Source organism: Nerophis ophidion, linkage group LG10, assembly GCF_033978795.1.
Source record: "Nerophis ophidion isolate RoL-2023_Sa linkage group LG10, RoL_Noph_v1.0, whole genome shotgun sequence".
Taxonomy (NCBI): Eukaryota; Metazoa; Chordata; class Actinopteri; order Syngnathiformes; family Syngnathidae; genus Nerophis; species Nerophis ophidion.
The window spans coordinates 30,035,652-30,055,784 of NC_084620.1; the positions used below are offsets into that span (position 1 = coordinate 30,035,652).

The 20,133-nt window shown below is 42.2% G+C and overlaps 1 protein-coding gene across 1 annotated transcript; it reads right to left on the reverse strand.

Moving 5' to 3' along the window:
* Positions 1-7,565: 7,565 nt before the first annotated feature.
* Positions 7,566-13,832, reverse strand: LOC133560642 (putative ferric-chelate reductase 1). The gene is made up of 7 exons (XM_061913403.1): positions 13,674-13,832; positions 11,311-11,531; positions 11,029-11,220; positions 10,865-10,957; positions 10,604-10,766; positions 10,363-10,512; positions 7,566-10,287 (listed from the first exon to the last, which is right to left on the reverse strand). Exons 2-7 carry the CDS (start codon positions 11,527-11,529, stop codon positions 10,244-10,246), a joined length of 861 nt encoding a protein of 286 aa, XP_061769387.1. The 5' UTR covers positions 11,530-11,531; positions 13,674-13,832; the 3' UTR covers positions 7,566-10,243.
* Positions 13,833-20,133: the final 6,301 nt, after the last annotated feature.

Consider the following 20,133-nt stretch of genomic DNA (forward strand, 5'->3'; position numbering starts at 1 on the left):
TCCTGTTCTGCCATTTTAAGTTGGGTTTTTTTTTCCATGAAGACTACGCAATTGCATATCCCCTAAAATAATATTTGAAGGCTTCCCAAACTATTTGGGGATTTGATTATCCTACATTGTTTTTAAAAAAGTCAGTAATAAATTGCTTTGTTTTTTTAATAAATGTATCATCCTGTAGAAGCATTTGATTAAACTTCCAATATCCGGGTCCACGGGCTTTATCTTCAATTGAAATAGTTAATCATATACAATTATGATCTGAATGCAATTTATCATCGATTGATATTGCAGTCACTTTGTTTAGTAATGAAAATGATATACAAAAAAATAGTCAATACGACTCGCCTGGTTTTGTCTTCTCCATCTGAACCCGAGTGGTGATTTGTTATTGGACTTTTGTGCTCGTCACAGTTTGTCGATAACAAACACCATGTTCAAACATAAGAGTGTCCATATGTGCACTTGGCACCAGGACACCCTAGGCCGCACTTCCATGATCGACTTTGTAGTTGTGTCATCGGATTTGCGGCCTCATGTTTTGGACACTCGGGTGAAGAGAGGGGCGGAGCTTTCTACCGATCACCACCTGGTGGTGAGTTGGCTGCCATGGTGGGGGAGGATGCCGGACAGACCTGGGAGCCCCAAACGCATTGTAAGGGTCTGCTGGGAACGTCTGGCAGAGTCTCCTGTCAGACAAAGTTTCAATTCCCACCTCCGGAAGAACTTTGAACATGTCACGAGGGAGGTGCTGGACATTGAGTCCGAGTGGACCATGTTCCGCACCTCTATTGTCGAGGCGGCAGATCGGAGCTGTGGCCGCAAGGTAGTTGGTGCCTGTCGGGGCGGCAATCCTAAAACCCCTTGGTGGACACCAGCGGTGAGGGATGCCGTCAAGCTGAAGAAGGAGTCCTACCAGGTCCTTTTGGCTCATAGTACTCCGGAGGCAGTGGACAGGTACCGACAGGCCAAGCGGTGTGCAGCTTCAGCGGTCGCGGAGGCAAAAACTCGGACATGGGAAGAGTTCGGGGAAGCCATGGAAAACGACTTCCGGACGGCTTCGAAGCGATTCTGGACCACCGTCCGCCGCCTCAGGAAGGGGAAGCAGTGCACTATCAACACCGTGTATGGTGCGGATGGTGTTCTGCTGACCTCGACTGCGGATGTTGTGGATAGGTGGAAGGAATACTTCGAAGACCTCCTCAATCCCACCAACACGTCTTCCTATGAGGAAGCAGTGCCTGGGGAATCTGTGGTGGACTCTCCTATTTCTGGGGCTGAGGTCGCTGAGGTAGTTAAAAAGCTCCTTGGTGGCAAGGCCCCAGGGGTGGATGAGATCCGCCCGGAGTTCCTTAAGGCTCTGGATGCTGTGGGGCTGTCTTGGTTGACAAGACTTTGCAGCATCGTGTGGACATCGGGGGCGGTACCTCTGGATTGGCAGACCGGGGTGGTGGTTCCTCTCTTTAAGAAGGGGGACCGGAGGGTGTGTTCCAACTATCGTGGGATCACACTCCTCAGCCTTCCCGGTAAGGTTTATTCAGGTGTACTGGAGAGGAGGCTACGTCGGATAGTCGAACCTCGGATTCAGAAGGAACAGTGTGGTTTTCGTCCTGGTCGTGGAACTGTGGACCAGCTCTATACTCTCGGCAGGGTTCTTGAGGGTGCATGGGAGTTTGACCAACCAGTCTACATGTGCTTTGTGGACATGGAGAAGGCATTCGACCGTGTCCCTCGGGAAGTCCTGTGGGGAGTGCTCAGAGAGTATGGGGTATCGGACTGTCTTATTGTGGCGGTCCGTTCCCTGTACGATCAGTGCCAGAGCTTGGTTCGCATTGCCGGCAGTAAGTCGAACACATTTCCAGTGAGGGTTGGACTCCGCCAAGGCTGTCCTTTGTCACCGATTCTGTTCATAACTTTTATGGACAGAATTTCTAGGCGCAGTCAAGGCGTTGAGGGGTTCCGGTTTGGTAACCGCAGGATTAGGTCTCTGCTTTTTGCAGATGATGTGGTCTTGATGGCTTCATCTGACCGGGATCTTCAGCTCTCGCTGGATCGGTTCGCAGCCGAGTGTGAAGCGACCGGAATGAGAATCAGCACCTCCAAGTCCGAGTCCATGGTTCTCGCCCGGAAAAGGGTGGAGTGCCATCTCCGGGTTGGGGAGGAGACCCTGCCCCAAGTGGAGGAGTTCAAGTACCTAGGAGTCTTGTTCACGAGTGAGGGAAGAGTGGATCGTGAGATCGACAGGCGGATCAGTGCGGCGTCTTCAGTAATGCGGACGTTGTACCGATCCGTTGTGGTGAAGAAGGAGCTGAGCCGGAAGGCAAAGCTCTCAATTTACCGGTCGATCTACGTTCCCATCCTCACCTATGGTCATGAGCTTTGGGTCATGACCGAAAGGATAAGATCACGGGTACAAGCGGCCGAAATGAGTTTCCTCCGCCGTGTGGCGGGGCTCTCCCTTAGAGATAGGGTGAGAAGCTCTGCCATCCGGGTGGGACTCAAAGTAAAGCCGCTGCTCCTCCACATCTAGAGGAGCCAGATGAGGTGGTTCGGGCATCTGGTCAGGATGCCACCTGAACGCCTCCCGAGGGAGGTGTTTAGGGCACGTCCAACCGGTAGGAGGCCACGGGGAAGACCCAGGACACGTTGGGAAGACTATGTCTCCCGGCTGGCCTGGGAACGCCTCGGGATCCCCCGGGAAGAGCTAGACGAAGTGGCTGGGGAGAGGGAAGTCTGGGTTTCCCTGCTTAGGCTGTTGCCCCCGCGACCCGACCTCGGATAAGCGGAAGATGATGGATGGATGGATGGATGGATAAAGAAGCTGTGGATGAATTTAAAAATGCTCACAACTTTGTGCAAGAATTGCTATCAGAAGAGGAAAAGGAAAATGATAATTATGACTGGTATGAACCCAGAATAATAAATTTGAATTATTTCATAAAAGATGTTGAATCATGGAAAGAGAAATTGTCCAATCAAAAGTTGGACCACTGGACAGCATATCGAATGTATCTCACAAATCAAAGTCTGCCACTGGATGTTCCTCAGTATCCTCAGAATTAAAAAAGGCCAAAGCGGACCAGGCTGCTACAATGGCTCGAGCTGCTGCACTGAAGGAAAAACACACCCTGCAACTGGAGGAAACGAAGCTTAAAGCAAAGATGGAGCAAATGGAGTTGGAAGCAGATCTCGCAGCACCAACTGCTAAAATACAAATCCTTCAAAGTTATTTAATTCATGAAAGCCATGAGGTGGCTCAGGAACCTCCAGGTGATGGCATGACTGGCTATTATGATTTTCACCATGAAAGAGAAACTATGAAGAGGAATGTGGACTTTCTAGAATTTGGTGCAATACCCAAAACCCCACTTCACCAAACCATGTTAAGTCTCCACAGACCTCTACCTAAAAGGAACACCAACACATCAGAAGATCTAAATAAACCTCAAAACAAAAACACAATTGAAGAACACAAGACCCAAAGTGTAAATCAGACTCAAATAATAAATCACTCTGCTAGAGATAATGTGGTTATTAATGCTGCTCATGATACCTTGGATATGGTTATTGAAAGACAAAGTGATCTCTCTGTATGTGTATGCTTGCTTTAGTACTATTATCTTGTGTTTATCATATAGCGTTGTTGTTTGTTTTTTGTTTTTTGTTGTTGTGCTTGCTACCATATTTGATCTTTCCATGTATATATTGTCCTTTGGACCCCCTGTCAAAAGCTTCTTCTAGCTTATTTGGGGGACCCTTTCACGTACCAACATCTTTAAACGATGATATTCACCACTATTGTAAATGTTATATGGTTGTGGAGAGGGGCGTGTTCCACGCGTCCCATGCAGGCGGGGTGTGTGCAGGGGCCGGCCATGAAGCAGCCAACAGGTGAGTGGATACCTCAGCTGGAACGAGTGATCTAATCACCTGTTCCCTTTATTAGCAGCGCTGGAGACCATGAAAGGGACGGACGCATGAGGACGCATGAGAGACGCAGGAGAGACGCACAGAGACGAACAAGGGACAGCTGAAAAGCTGCAAAAACTGACAATTGTGTAAAGTAAAATATATATTAAATACTGGTTCGACCCAGTATTCCCGAGCATAAACGCAAAATAGTTCGGGACGAATTAAAAACCATGCTGGAATTAGGAGTAATAGAAGAATCCCACAGTGCGTGGTGCAGCCCTATTTTCTTGTAAGGAAGAAGGATGGGTCTGTGCGGTTCTGTGTGGATTACCGCAAGGTGAATGAGGTGTCGCGTTTTGACGCGTACCCAATGCCTCGGGTCGACGAGCTTCTGGATCGGCTGGGCACTGCTCGTTTTTTCACGACACTGGATTTAACCAGGGGCTACTGGCAGATTCCCTTATCACCAGAGTCCCGGGAAAAATCGGCCTTCTCCACTCCGGAAGGTTTATACCAGTTTGTGACGCTCCCGTTCGGGTTGTTCGGTGCGCCTGCCACGTTCCAGCGCCTCATGGACCGGGTGCTGCGACCCCACGCGGCATACGCGGCTGCCTACCTGGATGATGTTATCATCCAGAGTGACAGCTGGGAAGATCACCTGCGGTGGGTGGGGGTGGTGCTCGAGTCCTTTAGGCGGGCGGGGCTCACCGCCAACCCGGCAAAGTGCGCGGTTGGCCGGAGGGAGGTACAGTATCTGGGGTACCACTTGGGTGGGGGGGGAAGGCTGCAGCCACAGGTTGACAAGACGGCGGCTATTGCGGCCTGTCCACCCCCCAAGACTAAAAAAGAGGTGAGGCAGTTTTTGGGACTGGCGGGCTACTACCGTCGATTTATTCCCCGGTTTGCTGACCTGACCAGCACACTGACAGACCTCACCCGAAAGGGTGCTCCAGACCTGGTTCAGTGGACGTAGCGGTGCCAGCAGGTGTTTGAGGAGGTAAAGAAAGCACTCTGTGAGGAGCCGGTACTGCACATGCCAAATTTTAACATCCCTTTCTGTCTGCAGGCGGACGCGTCATACCAGGGACTGGGGGCGGTTTTGACCCAGCGGGTGGAGGGCGTCGATCGCCCCATACTTTTCATCAGTCGGAAATTGTCGGACCGGTAGGCAAGGTACAGTACGGTGGAGAGGGAGTGCCTCGCCATCCGATGGGCGGTCGGGGCCCTCCGCTACTACCTGCTGGGGCGGGCCTTCAGTCTCTGCTCAGATCACAAACCTCTCCAGTGGCTCCACCGTATGAAAGACGCCACTGCGCAGATCACCCGGTGGTATCTCGCATTACAACCCTACAACTTCCGGGTGGTCCACAGGCCGGGAGCTCAGATGGCCGTGGCCGACTTCCTCTCTCGCTCCGCTATTGGGGGGGGGGTCGCGGCCGGACTTGTGCCCGGCATGTGTCTGGCGGTGGAGGCATGTGGAGAGGGGCGTGTTCCACGCGTCCCATGCGGGCGGGGTGTGTGCAGGGGCCCGCCATGAAGCAGCCAACAGGTGAGTGGATACCTCAGCTGGAACGAGTGATCTAATCACCTGTTCCCTTTAATAGCAGCGCTGGAGACCATAAAAGGGACGGACGCATGAGAGACGCATGAGAGACGCAAGAGAGACGCACAGAGACGAACAAGGGACAGCTGAAAAGCTGGAAAGACTGACAATTGTGTAAAGTAAAAGATATATTAAATACTGTGTCAAACCTGTATCCTGAGCTGTGTCATACTGTGGTCAGAAGAAGCCGGGCGAGACGCAGGAAACCTCCACAATGGTATTGTGAATAAAACTGTCTCTACTACCAGCAAGAGAGATGTCTATGTTTGATGGTAACCCACTGGCATATCAGTCTTTTATCCATGCATTTGAACACTTGATTGAAGACAAGACTGAGAATCATCAAGACTGACTCTACTACCTTGAACAGTTTACATCTGGTTTGCCAAGAGACTTGGTTCGCAGCTGTTTGCACATGGAAGCCAGTAAGGGCTATAATGAAGCAAGGCGCCTCTTAAAGGAACACTTTGGAAATGAAATGAAAATTTTGGGAGCTTATTTGGAAAAAGCCTTGAATTGGACAGCGATAAAAGCTGAGGATGGAAAAATGCTGCATGCATATGCACTGTATTTGAGAGGATGCTGTAATGTAATGCAAGATTTACAGTATTTGGAGGAACTTGATATCCCATCGAACTTAAGGCTAATTACATCCAAAATACATTACAAATTACATCCAAAACTCAGAGAAAAGTGGCAAAACACAGCCTTTGAGACACAACAGAGAACTGGCAGGAGAATCAGATTCAACAACTTTGTGGATTTTTTGGAAAACCATGCTAAGATGCTTTTAGATCCGTTGTTTGGAGACAATCAGGACCAAATAACAATGAAAAGGCCTCTTCCAAGAAGCGTAAGTGGACTAAAACTAATCAGAGGCAGAAACAGCAGCTTTGCTACTTCAGTAGCTATGAATACAGAGCCAGCAGCATCCACACTAAAACAATCATCTGTTCCACGACAACCTGCTCAAATCACACCCAGTGGTATCATCCTTTTATGTGGATATTGTCATGGCAAACATGCTCTGATTGACTGCTCAGAATTCAAAACACAGTCACATGACAAAAAGGTAGAATTTTTAGGAACACACGGATATTTCTTTGGTTGCTTAATAAAAGGTCATCTCAGCAAACATTGTAAAAGAAGATTAATGTGTCAGGTTTGCAAGATAAAACATCCTACCGCACTTCATATTTCAATTGAAAAAGGCCCAAAGCAGGAAAATCAAGCAAAGCCCACTGCTGAGACAGAAGAAACCCCTGTTAGCATTGCCCTTGTTTCAGCCGGCGATGCAACCGGTGCACTTGCAATAGTGCCAGTCAGAGTTAAGGCAGCTAAAGGGAACAAGTATGTTCAGACCTATGCCTTCCTCGATACAGGCAGCACAGCAACATTTTGTACAGAGAATATTATGGACAAACTGAATGTGAAAGAACGCAAAACACAACTTCTTTTGCGAACAATGGGACAGGAAAAGCCTGCGAAGACTTATGAAGTCAAAGGACTGGAGGTTGGAGACTTGGAAGAGTTCACATATCTGACCTGCCGAAAGTGTTTACACAGAGCAAGATACCTGTCTCAAAGGAAAACATCATCACTAAAGCTGACTTGAAGAGGTGGCCATATCTTGGTGGCATCGACTTGAAGGAAATCTATCCATATATCCATCTATCTATCTATCTATCTATCTATCTATCTATCTATCTATCTATCTATCTATCTATCTATCTATCTATCTATCTATCTATCTATCTATCTATCTATCGATCTATCTATCGATCTATCTATCTATCGATCTATCTATCTAATGTGTTGGAGCCATGATTTATGTCAATCCACCTAGTGCTACAGCTCTCTACAGTGTGAACAATTCTTTATAACTGCAGAGCAACAAAAATATTAAATCCGGTGCAGCTGTTAGCTTTGGATTTACAAACCCTGTTTCCATATGAGTTGGGAAATTGTGTTAGATGTAAATATAAAGGGAATACAATGATTTGCAAATCATTTTCAACCCATATTCAATTGAATGCACTACAAAGACAAGATATTTGATGTTCAAACTCATAAACTTTATTTCTTTTTTGCAAATAATAATTAACTTAGAATTTCATGGCTGCAACACGTGCCAAAGTAGTTGGGAAAGGGCATGTTCACCACTGTGTTACATCACCTTTTCTTTTAACAACACTCATTAAACGTTTGAGAACTGAGGAAACTAATTGTTTAAGCTTTGAAAGTGGAATTCTTTCCCAATCTTGTTTTATGTAGAGCTTCAGTCGTTCAACAGTCCGGGGTCTCCACTGTTGTATTTTACGCTTCATAATGCGCCACATATTTTCAATGGGAGACAGGTCTGGACTGCAGGCGGGCCAGGAAAGTACCCGCACTCTTTTTTTACAAAGCCACGCTGTTGTAACACATGCTGAATCTGACTTGGCTTTGTCTTGCTGAAATAAGCAGAGGCGTTCATGAAAAAGACGGCGCTGAGATGGCAGCATATGTTGTTCCAATACCTGTATGGACCATACAGCATTAATGGTGCCTTCACAGATGTGTAAGTTACCCATGCCTTGGCCATTAATACACCCCCGTACCATCACAGATTCTGGCTTTTGAACTTTGCGTCGATACCAGTCTGGATGGTTCGCTTCCCCTTTGGTCCGGATGACACGATGTTGAATATTTCCCCCAAAAAATTTCAAATGTGGACTCGTCAGACCACAGAACACTTTTCCACTTTGCATCAGTCCATCTTAGAATATTTCGGGCCCAGAGAAGCCGGCGGTGTTTCAGGATGTTGTTGATAAATGGCTTTCGCTTTGCATAGTAGAACTTTAACTTGCACTTACAGATGTAGCGACGAACTGTATTTAGTGACAGTGGTTCCCTGAAGTGTTCCTGAGCCCATGTGGTGATATCCTTTAAAGATTGATGTCGGTTTTTGATACAGTGCCGTCTGAGGGATCGAAGGTCACGTCATTCAATGTTGGTTTCCAGCCATGCCGCTTACGTGGATTGATATCTGCAGATTCTCTGAACCTTTTGATGATATTATGGACCGTCGATGTTGAAATCCCTAAATTTCTTGCAATTGCACTTTGAGAAACGTTGTTCTTAAACTGTTTGACTATTTGCTCACTCAGTTGTGGACAAAGGGTTGTACCTCGCCCCATCCTTTCTTGTGAAAGACTGTGCATTTTTTGGGAAGCTGATTGTATACCCAATCATGGCACCCACCTGTTTCCAATTAGCCTGCACACCTGTGGGATGTTCCAAATAAGTGTTTTAATGAGCATTCCTCAACTTTATCAGTATTTATTTCCACCTTTCCCAACTTCTTTGTCACGTGTTGCTGGCATCAAATTCTAAAGTTAATGATTACCGTATTTCCTTGAATTGCCGCTGGGGCGCTAATTAATTTAAAACCTTTTCTCACTCCTGCACTTACCAAAGGCATGTGGTAAAAGTAAGCATGCGCTAATTATTTTAAAACCACTTTTCACTCCGGCACCTACCGAAGGTATGCAGTAAAAATTTGAGTGTGATGTAAGCTTGGACCTTAAATCCTACTGAATAGCTCTTAATCTTCTTCCCTTTATGCGATTTCAAATTACCGGTATTGAAATCAGCCTCGTCCATTTTGAAAATGATGAGAAGGGAAGTGTCACTCGTGACGTCACGAGTTTGACCAGGCGGTAATACTAAACATGCGCTAATTATTTTGGCAAGCATACTATATGCCCTGCGGCAATTCAAGGAAATACGGTATTTGCAAAAAAATAAGTTTATAAGTTTGAACATCATATGTTGTCTTTGTAGCATAGTCAATGATTTGCAAATAATTGTATTGCGTTTATATTTACATCCAACACAATTTCCCAACTCATATAGAAACGGGGTTTGTACAAAATTTACAGGGTGATTCCATCTTTTATTTTATTTTTTAAACTTAAAATTGAGTGAATCCAAATCTTCCCTTCATTTGATCCAAAAATGTAAATGTTACTGACTGCCACAATTAATATAGTTGATTTTTTTTTTTTTACATTTCCAGAGGCACTCACTGTTCAATGGGCGGGACAAAACTAAACATGTATTTAATGACTGCTCGATTTGGCTGCAGTGGAACAACCCACTATAAGCTCCCCCATTTAAATCAATGAACAAAAAAGAATGATTAATGCAAAATAGCCCTGTCTATTACTGTGGCACAAAATATATATACATTTAGAAAATCACCAAAAGAATGGTACAACTTGTTCAACACCCTTTAGCACAATTCCAACCAATACCCAATGTCTTTTGACTCACGATTTGTGTTTTTAATTGTTCCCCCTTTTTTTTCAATTCGGGGGCCAGCAAATATCCAGACTACTGTAAGTTAATAATAAATCAAAAGGAAAATACAAAAAGTTACAAACCCAATAATATACACATGAACATTAATGTATTTATTATATTATGTTTTTTTTAATTGTTTATTTCTGTACATTAAAATATTTTATTATCTACTTAGAACTAGATTTGTTTGTACTAAAGACAATTGAATAAAAATACAAATCATTATTTACATCATGTTAGTTAAAATATTCTCGATCTGCTTAAAGTAGATTTTTAAATGATGTACTGCAAGGACCCCATTCAAGGAAGTAAAAGAAATCACAGGATTTTATGAGTAGAACAAGAAAAGTATTGTTATAGCCATATATGGTGGTGTCAGACATCTCAGAATGCGAGCACTGCGAGGACAACTGCAGTGGTCAGTAGAGCTGGAAGGGAGGAGGGCAGGAAGTCAAATGGAAGACCAGATAATTAACTCCTGAAGGTGTGTTTATTGAACTCACCTCTTGTCACTGAATGCTGGAGGCTAGGGGAGTGGCCACTACCGGTGGTGTTAGATATGATTAGGATATTGATGACAGTGTTGTTGGGGTTTGCCAAATTCACAACGCTGGTCATCAACCTTGAAGTGGGTGTGCCAAGGGCACCAGAAACTGCAGGTTTGGGTCAAACAGAACATCAGCATTCTCATTTGGTTAATTCTCTTGTGCATCACTTCATATATCTACTCCTGTGTTCTTTTACCGGTGTCAAAGGATCCATTGGAGACGGACAGCAATAAAGAAGGTGCTCCGGTGCTTTGACGCCTCATGCGTGCACCCCTCGATGGCATATCAGAGGAATAGACCGTGAACGTACACTGGATCTTTCCCTTGGAGACGTTTCCCCTCACAGAGTCCACTGGAAGCTGCAGGCATGCACCAGATGAAGTAATCCTTCATTTCTGACTCTTTAGATGCAGAGTCACACTCACTCGCTCACAACATGTAAGGTCGGTCAACTCACCGATGTTTGAGTCAGCTTGTCACCAACGAGAAACACTCCAAAAAACTGCACCCGACTGTTGTTTTTCGCACAAATGTAAGTGATGTTTTCTCCCTGGAGTGGAAATGTACAAAAAGAGTCAATGTTGAAATACATTCAAAATCATTCAAAAAAATGGGACCTACCAATCTTCCCTCAGAGGACAGCGTGCCCGCCACGTAGCCATCTGACTCCCCTGACAGCGAAAACTCAAAGCGTTCATCATCGATTAGTTCTGCTGAAATGAAAAAACACGATTCCTGCTCTGATGGGTTGCAATCAGGAGGCTGAGCAGCACACAGCTGCTGCCTACCACAGCCTTCATCAGTGATGACTTCCTGACAAGACATGACGAAGATTTAATATGATGCACCATGACAGCATTTCTTCAGCATTCAAATAATATATCTTTCTTTGCATTCACACACCTCCAAGATTTTTACATTTTCACCATGGCCACCATCTTGGCCGGGCTGTTCACTACCATCATTTTCATCAGGGTGATCATCCTTATCAACATCACCCCACATGGCATGATCAACACCATTATCTTCATCGCCACCATCTTCAGAGGGCTGGTCGTCGTTGCCGGTGGTGTTCATAAACATCCAGGCCATCATCAAAACCAAGAACCATTTTTTGAACATTTCTGCAGCCAAGATAACACAAATGTAGTTATGAACAGTGGTGGGCCCTCAAGGCCAGCAAGGCCTTCTCTGCTGGCCTAACGTAACCAGAAATCATGATCATAATTAAAGATGAACATTTTTTAATTACTTTCCCTAAATATTTAAAATTATTCTTATTCTTTTCACGTCATATTATGCGCACTCCAGTGCTGTTGTTTTTTGTTTTAGATTGCATCCAATCAAAATTTAGATAGTTTATGTTGCCATGCTGTACCAAATCTGCCGGACGCCTTCAGAATCAACAATGCGGGCGTTCGTGCACTGTAAGTGAACGGGCACATACAGTTGGAAGACAGTTGCGATAGCCAACCAGATCACGAGTTGTCAGTAAGGCCTTCTAGATGGCCTCACGTTGAACATGACACGTACGCGTCTTGTGATTGGATACTCAACGGGACCGTTAGCGGATGAATTTGAGAACACATAGTTGATAAACAGTTGCGATAGCCAACCAGATCACAAGTTGTTGACGGCAGATGTTCTGTTACAACTAAAAGGTGTGAACTCTTGTTGTTAAAGTGTGTCATTTAATTAAAGTTGTTACATGTGTATTTGTCAATATCATTTGGTCAAGGAAGTTAATGTATCTTTGAGAGGTGTGTACTTTGAATCAAACTTTATTGACGGGAAGTTGCATAAAACAAGCAGACATTTACGGTACATGTTTTAATTGCTGATACGTTGTAATTTTATTTTTAAATGCGCCAGAAAATAATCATTTTGTATACCATTGATGTGATTCAATATAAATTTGTCCCTGTATAGTATTTCTCGAAACAATGATCATGTGGTGACATCAATTCTGGTATGTCGAGAGGTAAACATTGAAGTCGGAGATCATTGAAGACTTAAGTGGGAATTGCACGGCCCGCCACTGGTTATGAATATAGTGGAACATGTCAAATGTTAATCAACCTTTGAGAATAAAATCCCATTATTTGGTTATTTTTATTTAACAATTATCTACAAACGGTGGTAGAGGGGTTAGTGCGTCTGCCTCACAATATGAAGGTCCTGCAGTCCTGGGTTCAAATCCAGGCTCGGGATCTTTCTGTGTGGAGTTTGCATGTTCTCCCCGTGAATGCGTGGGTTCCCTCCGGGTACTCCGGCTTCCTCCCACCTCCAAAGACTTGCACCTGGGGATAGGTTGATTGGCAACACTAAATTGGCCCTAGTGTGTGAATGTGAGTGTGAATGTTGTCTGTCTATCTGTGTTGGCCCTGCGATGAGGTGGCGACTTGTCCAGGGTGTACCCCGCCTTCCGCCCGATTGTAGCTGAGATAGGCGCCAGCGCCCCCCGCCACCCCGAAAGGGAATAAGCGGTAGAAAATGGATGGATGGATGGAATTATCTACAAACATTTTTCAATGTCCTTTTGCCTGTGATCGAAAAACATGACAGCACTAAAACAGTTAAATTCAAGCATGTTTAAACATTTCCCAATCTCAACATTTTATCTTGCATTTCACTCATTACCTGCAAAAACATATGTCCAATAGTGTTAAGGTCAACATATCACCAATTGGTGAAAATAGAGTACAGGCCAAAAGTTTGGACACACCCTCTCATTTCAATGCCTTTTCTTTATTTTCATGACTATTTACTGTACCTTGTACAGTAGATTGTCACTGAAGGCATCAAAACTATGACGCCTGTGAAGTGAAAACCATTTCAGGTGACTACCTCTTAAAGCTCATCGAGAGAATGCCAAAAGTGTGAGAAAAAGTAATCAGAGCAAAGGGTGGCTTTTTTGAAGAAACTAGAACATAAAACATGTTTTCAGTTATTTCACCTTTTTTTTTTGTTAAGTACATAACTCCTGTTCATAGTTCTGTTGCCTTCAGTGACAATGGTAAATAGTCATGAAAATGAAGAAAAACCCATTGAAATGAGGTGTGTCCAAACTTTTGGCCTGTACTGTATATTCATATATTTAGTCATAAGAATGTCATGGTTATTAAAAACAGAAATTGACACATGAAGCTTTTCTCTTAAACAAGAAATGAACTTTTACTATGTTAACATCTTCTACCAGAATGTAATAACAGTTCAATATACAGTATAAGTATATAATGTATAAGTGGAAATATAATTTATCTTACCTGTAAATCTGTGTTGTGTTGACTTCTATCAAGAAAATAACAAATATCCAACAGCAAATAGATTTGTCAGGTGTGCTTCTAAGTGCAAGAGATGAAAAAAGGTGGCACCTGTTCTCCTTCCATCCGTATTTAAATGGGAGCTGCGTTAAGGCGGGGAGTATTTTTTTTATGCCCTTTATATAGTTTTCATTGCACACACCCCATTTTTTGAGGGAACTTGAATGAAGTTTCCAAATATTTTACTTTAAAATATTATTCATTATAAAGTACACCGCAAGTAAGTAACATTTCTCAACATGTTAGAACACCATCCCATCCATCCATTTTCTACCGCTTATTCCCTTTGGGGTCGCGGGGAACGCTGGAGCCTATCTCAACTACAATCGGGCGGAAGGCGGGGTACACCCTGGATAAGTCGCCAACTCATCGCAGCACATTGCCTTTCAATTGTTCTAAAAATGTGTCTTTTAAAAAGTGCTCAATACAATGTAGTGGAAGAGTGGTTTGAGGACCAATGTGAAACAACTGGTTTAAAATGTTCTTAATAATAATAAATAGGCTTTCTTTTCTTACATATTCCCAAAACACCTAATTATGTAATCAAATGGATGTGCGAGGATGTTCAGAGAAAATAAAGGGAGAGTTTATAATTGTAAAAATATATATATATATATATATATATATATATATATATATATATATATTTTTTTTTTTTAGATGAACCTGGTCTTATTCGTCATAACACAAACAAAAAATGTAACTAAGTCCCAAATGTATTCACACAAACAAAACAGGTGTTTACGAGTTAGCGCCAACTGGTTACACAACTCTGGAAAATGTGCCTGCCCACATTAAAAGGTGTTTGCCCATCATGCTGGAAAAACTACATCACAGGGCAGAATTTTGAAATCCAGGGCGCAGGAATAGTTTCAACATTAGGACACATGCACATATTGCACTTTCACATTTACCGTATTTTACGGAGTATAAGTCGCTCCGGAGTATAAGTCGCACCCGCCGAAAATGCATAACAAAGAAGGGGGAAAAAGCATATAAGTCGCACTGTAGTATAAGTCGCATTTTTGGGGGAAATTTATTTGATAAAACACAACACCAAGAATAGACATTTAGAAGGCAATTTAAAATAAATAAAGAATAGTGAACAACAGGCTGAATAAGTGTATGTTATATGTCGCATAAATAACCAACTGAGCAGGTGCCTGGTAAGTTAATGTAACATATTATGGTAAGAGTCATTCAAATAACTATAACATATAGAACACGCTATACGTTTACCAAACATTCTGTCACTCCTAATTGCTAAATCCGATGAAATCTTATACGTCTAGTCTCTTACGTGAATGAGCTAAATAATATTATTTGATATTTTACGGTAATGTGTTAATAATTTCACACATGAGTCGCTCCTGAGTATAAGTCGCACCCCCGGCCAAACTATGAAAAAAACTGCGACTTATAGTCCGAAAAATACGGTACTCATTTCCCCAGACTGCTGGTTGATTTGCCAAATCACTGGACAACTGTGCAATTATAGAGTGACTTTCTGGTGCAGTCCCAGAGACAGCATGCCTATGACTATTTTTGTTTGCTTTAAATTTTTCTATAGCTATTTTCATATTTCTTAATCCGGAAGTGAAAGAAGTGGGCTCGGATTTTACAGAAAATAGTGGGTTTGTCCTGGCTAATTCCCCTGCAAATACAAATCCCGTTTCCAGATGAGTTGGGAAATTGTGTTGGATGTAAATATAAACGGAATACAATGATTTGCAAATAATTTTCAACCCATATTCAATTGAATGCACTACAAAGACAAGATATTTGATGTTCAAACACATGAACTTTTTTTTTTTTTTTGCAAATAATAGTTGACTTAGAATTTCATGGCTGCAACACATGCCTAAGTAGTTGGGAAAGGGCATGCTCACCACTGTGTTACATAGCCGTTTCTTTTAACAACACTCAACGTTTGGGAGCTGAGGAAACTAATTGTTGAAGCTTTGAAAGTGAAATTCTTTACCATTCTTGCTTGATGTGCAGCACAAGTTGTTCAGCAGTCCGGGGTCCATCCATCCATCCATTTTCTACCGCTTATTCCCTTTCGGGGTCGTGGGGGGCGCTGGCGCCTATCTCAGCTACAATCGGGCGGAAGGCGGGGTACACCCTGGACAAATCGCCAGCTCATCGCAGGGCCAACACTGATAGACAGACAACATTCACACTCACATTCTTGTTGTCGTATTTTAAGCTTTATAATGCGTCACACATTTTCGATAGGAGACATGTCTGGACTGCAGGCAGGCCAAGAAAGTACCCACACTCTGTTACTACAAAACCACGCTGTTGTAACACGTGGCTTGGCATTGTTTTGCTGAAATAAGCAGGGGCGTCCTTGATGACGTTGCTTGGATGACAACATATGTTGTTCCAAAACCTGTATGGACCATTCAGCATTAATGGTACCTTCACAGATGTGTAAGTTACCCATGCCTTGGGCACTAATACACCCCCATACCATCACAGATGCTGGCTTTTGAACTTTGCGCCTAGAACAATCCGGATGGTTATTTTCCTCTTTGTTCCGGAGGACACCACGTCCACTGTTTCCAAAAATAATTTGAAATGTGGACTCGTCAGACCACAGAACATCTTTCCACTTTGCATCACTCCATCTTAGATGAGCTCGGGCCCAGCAAGGCCGGCGGCGTTCCTGTGTGTTGTTGATAAATGGCTTTTGCTTTGCACAGTAGAGTTTTAACTTGCACTTACAGATTTTGCGACCAACTGTAGTTACTGACAGTGGTATTATGAAGTGTTCCTGGGTCCATGTGGTGATATCCTTTACACACTGATGTCAGTTTTTGATGCAGTACCGCCTGAGGGATCAAAGGTCCGCAATATCATCGCTTACGTGCAGTGATTTCTCCAGATTCTCTGAACCTTTTGATGATTTTACGTACCGTAGATGGTAAAATCCCTAAATTCCTTGCAATAGCTCGTTGAGAAATGTTGTTCTAAAAATCTTCGACAATTTGCTTACAAATTGGTGATCTTTGCCCATCCTTGTTTGTGAATTACTTAGCATTTCATGGAAGCTGCTTTTATACACAATCATGGCACCCACCTGTTCCCAATTAGCCTGCACACCTGTGGGATGTTCCAAATAAGTGTTTGATGAGCATTCCTAAACTTTATCAGTATTTAATGCCACCTTTCCTAACTTCTTTGTCACGTGTTGGTGGCATCAAATTCTAAAGTTAAAGATTATTTGCAAAAAAAAAAAATTTTAATCAGTTTGAACATCAAATATGTTGTCTTTGTAGCATATTTAACTGAATATGGGTTGAAAATTATTTGCAAATCATTGTATTCCGTTTGTATTTACATCTAACACAATTTCCCAACTCATATGGAAATGGGGTTTGTAAACACATTACCCCCTTCTGGACTGCATGATAATTAAGCCACGCAAAGTTATTGTACCATTTTTCCTGATATCTAAAAAGTTTTATTTGACAAAACTAGAGTGTCCATTTATTTTGGGGATGGCAAAAGTCACAATGTTACACAATTCCGCTGCATTGCGCTCAGTACAAGCAATAAAACACCGTTTTCCACTTTTTGTGGACTCTTGTAAAATATCCACTGTTCTACAGTAGGGATGTGAATATTTTGGCACAACACGATTCGTTTTGATTTGATTCGAATTTGGGGGGTAGTGATTCCATTCAGAATCAATTCTCGATTCAAAAGGATTCTCGTTTCACAAGCAATGCTTTTTTTTACTGACATTAGGTGCCAGTTCAATGATTAACTACATTCATTCATAAAATATATCAACTGATCCGAAAACTATCAATAGTACTTCAAAAGGTTTTGTTTATTAAAATGTTTTCCAAACTTTTAATGAAGTCAAATACAAATAAATCAACAAGAGAAATATCTAACATTTATGTTCTCTAAAGTAAATCTGTAGAGCAGACATTGGCATTTCAATCAACAATATGATTTGCCTGAATGCCTGGACAGGACATATTTAAAAAGACAAAATAATAGATTTTTGATCTGTGATGAGGTGGCAACTTGTCCCGGGTGTACGCAACCTTCTGCCCAAATGGAGCTGAGATAGGCTCCACCACCCGCCGCGATCCCAAAAGGGACAAGCGGTAGAAAATGGATGGATGGATAGATTTTGGTGTTTTTTTAATCGATTACGAATCGTTAAAAATAAGAATCGTGATTAATTTGAAAATATATATTTTTTCTGGACACCCCTATTTTACAGTATGTTACTATTTTTTACTTGTTGGTTTATAACTGTCTAAATGACTTGGACTCTGATCTGGGGTGTGACCAGGTTTTAAGGACATAACATGCTTAGTTAGCCCCCAGGAGATTTACAGGATGCGATTGTGCAAATAATTTTTGCACTTGCAAAATGTTTCCGCTCACAACTATTTGGCACTGTATTAGAAATGCACAGCAAACAATGTTTGAAACTGGAACTGGAAGAAAAGCAGAGTCATCATTGATAAGCATGAGATGGCCCAAACACACGGGGACATTGTTGTTGTGTTAAAAAGCTGCCAGGCAATTGCGTTAGCTATTACAATCAAATGACCGCAATCATTTCCATGAGGTTATTTTCTAATAGAAGTGATTTGGCACATTTCCATGGAAAAAAAAAAAAAATCATGTGCTATGTACTAATGTTTGTCTTTGTGCCTCAATTTCTACCTCTCCGAGATTACATTTAGTTCACCTTAAAACATTCACATGTTGCACAATGAGATGGGAGCATGATATAAGGCGTACATTCTTGTAAGTTTCTGCCTGTAAAATCTATCTTCTTATTAGCATTTCTGTTATCTAGTAACATTTAATTATTAATATACATAAGTTAAAATTTGTCATACTGTAAATGACAGTAGAATAAGCAAATATCTGAATGGGGAGTCATGTTGTTTACAGTTTGTGTGGTATTAGAGTTTTCCGACTTTTTGTGTAGCTGTAAATGCATCAGTGGTTAAGTTTCTTTTTTTTTTTTTTTGTCCTGTCCTGCCACTCAGGCATATCAAATTGTAAATGTAGATGTCTCTGAATGATAAAAGAAAGCAGATGAATGGAGAGTAAGAAAGAAAGCTAACTATATTAACCTTGTAGATTGTTATAGTAAAAATAGTTATCCAGTTTCCCCTTGGGGGAACAACATCAATGTGTTTGATTAAATGTGATTATATGCATGAGTGTATGGATGCATATGTGCTTGTGTATGGACAGTATGTGTATATGTATGTTTGTACGGTGAATCTGCGTGTGGATATATGTACCATGGTGTGTATGTATGTGTGAGCGTAGGTATGCACATAGGTATAGGGTCTGTGTGCGGTATGCATGTACGAAAGAATGCAGGTACAATGGGGCAAAAAAGTATTTAGTCAGCCACCGATTATGCAAGTTCTCCCACTTAAAATGATGACAGAGGTCTGTAATTTTCATCATAGGTACACTTCAACTGTGAGAGACAGAATGTGAAAAAAAAAATTCCAGGAATTCACATTGTCACTTCTAATCGATAAATCCGATGAAATCTTCTTCCTCAATGTCGTTTCTAAACAACTCTCCCAGCAGTCCTTCTGTTAAAAGCCTCAGGTGGAGGTGAAGTGTATCTCTTTACTAGCTTTTTCCAAGCATGTTGGTTTTTGTAGGTGTTTTAGCAGATTTGAAATGCTGTTTTGGGCAGTAGATGGGATCTTTGATCCAAGACACAACTTACATTTAACACACACACACACACAGTGCGCCTCTTGTAACACAGGAAGAATCCGGACGACACCGCACCTCTCCAAAAAAACACACTCAGATGTTCTCAGTTTCTAGCTGAAACTACTTAAAAAATAACGTAAAATAACGCAGTAACGCAGGATGTAGTAACGGTAACTGAGTTACTGAATATAAAAAATAACGCGTTAGACTACTAGTTACTTTGTAATGCGTTAGTCCCAACAATGTTTTTGAATGCATTTTTATAGTGATTTAGATGTAGAATGGATTGCTCCCATTAGCTGCATTGGTGGCTACCCAAAACAAGTCAATGTTAGACTGAAAAAAAAACATTTATTTTTATGTTTCAAAATGAAACCTCCCCATTCCCTTCCCAAAAGGGCAGTTCCCCTTTAAAATAGTTTTACTATTTGTCGGACAAAAACAATTATTTTGCGCTACATTGTTTTTGCACAATTGCTGTTTGTACTCTGATTAAAATATGGTGCAAATTATACAATTTGAAACTAACAAAATTGTCTTTGTGTGTTTTATCCCTTTCCTATCGAAGCATTGCCTTATTGATATATTATCATTATCGTGAGCCATATTTTGAATATTGTATCGTTTTGTGAGGTACCCTGCAATCTGGCAACTTCTTTGACAGCAGGGCCATCAT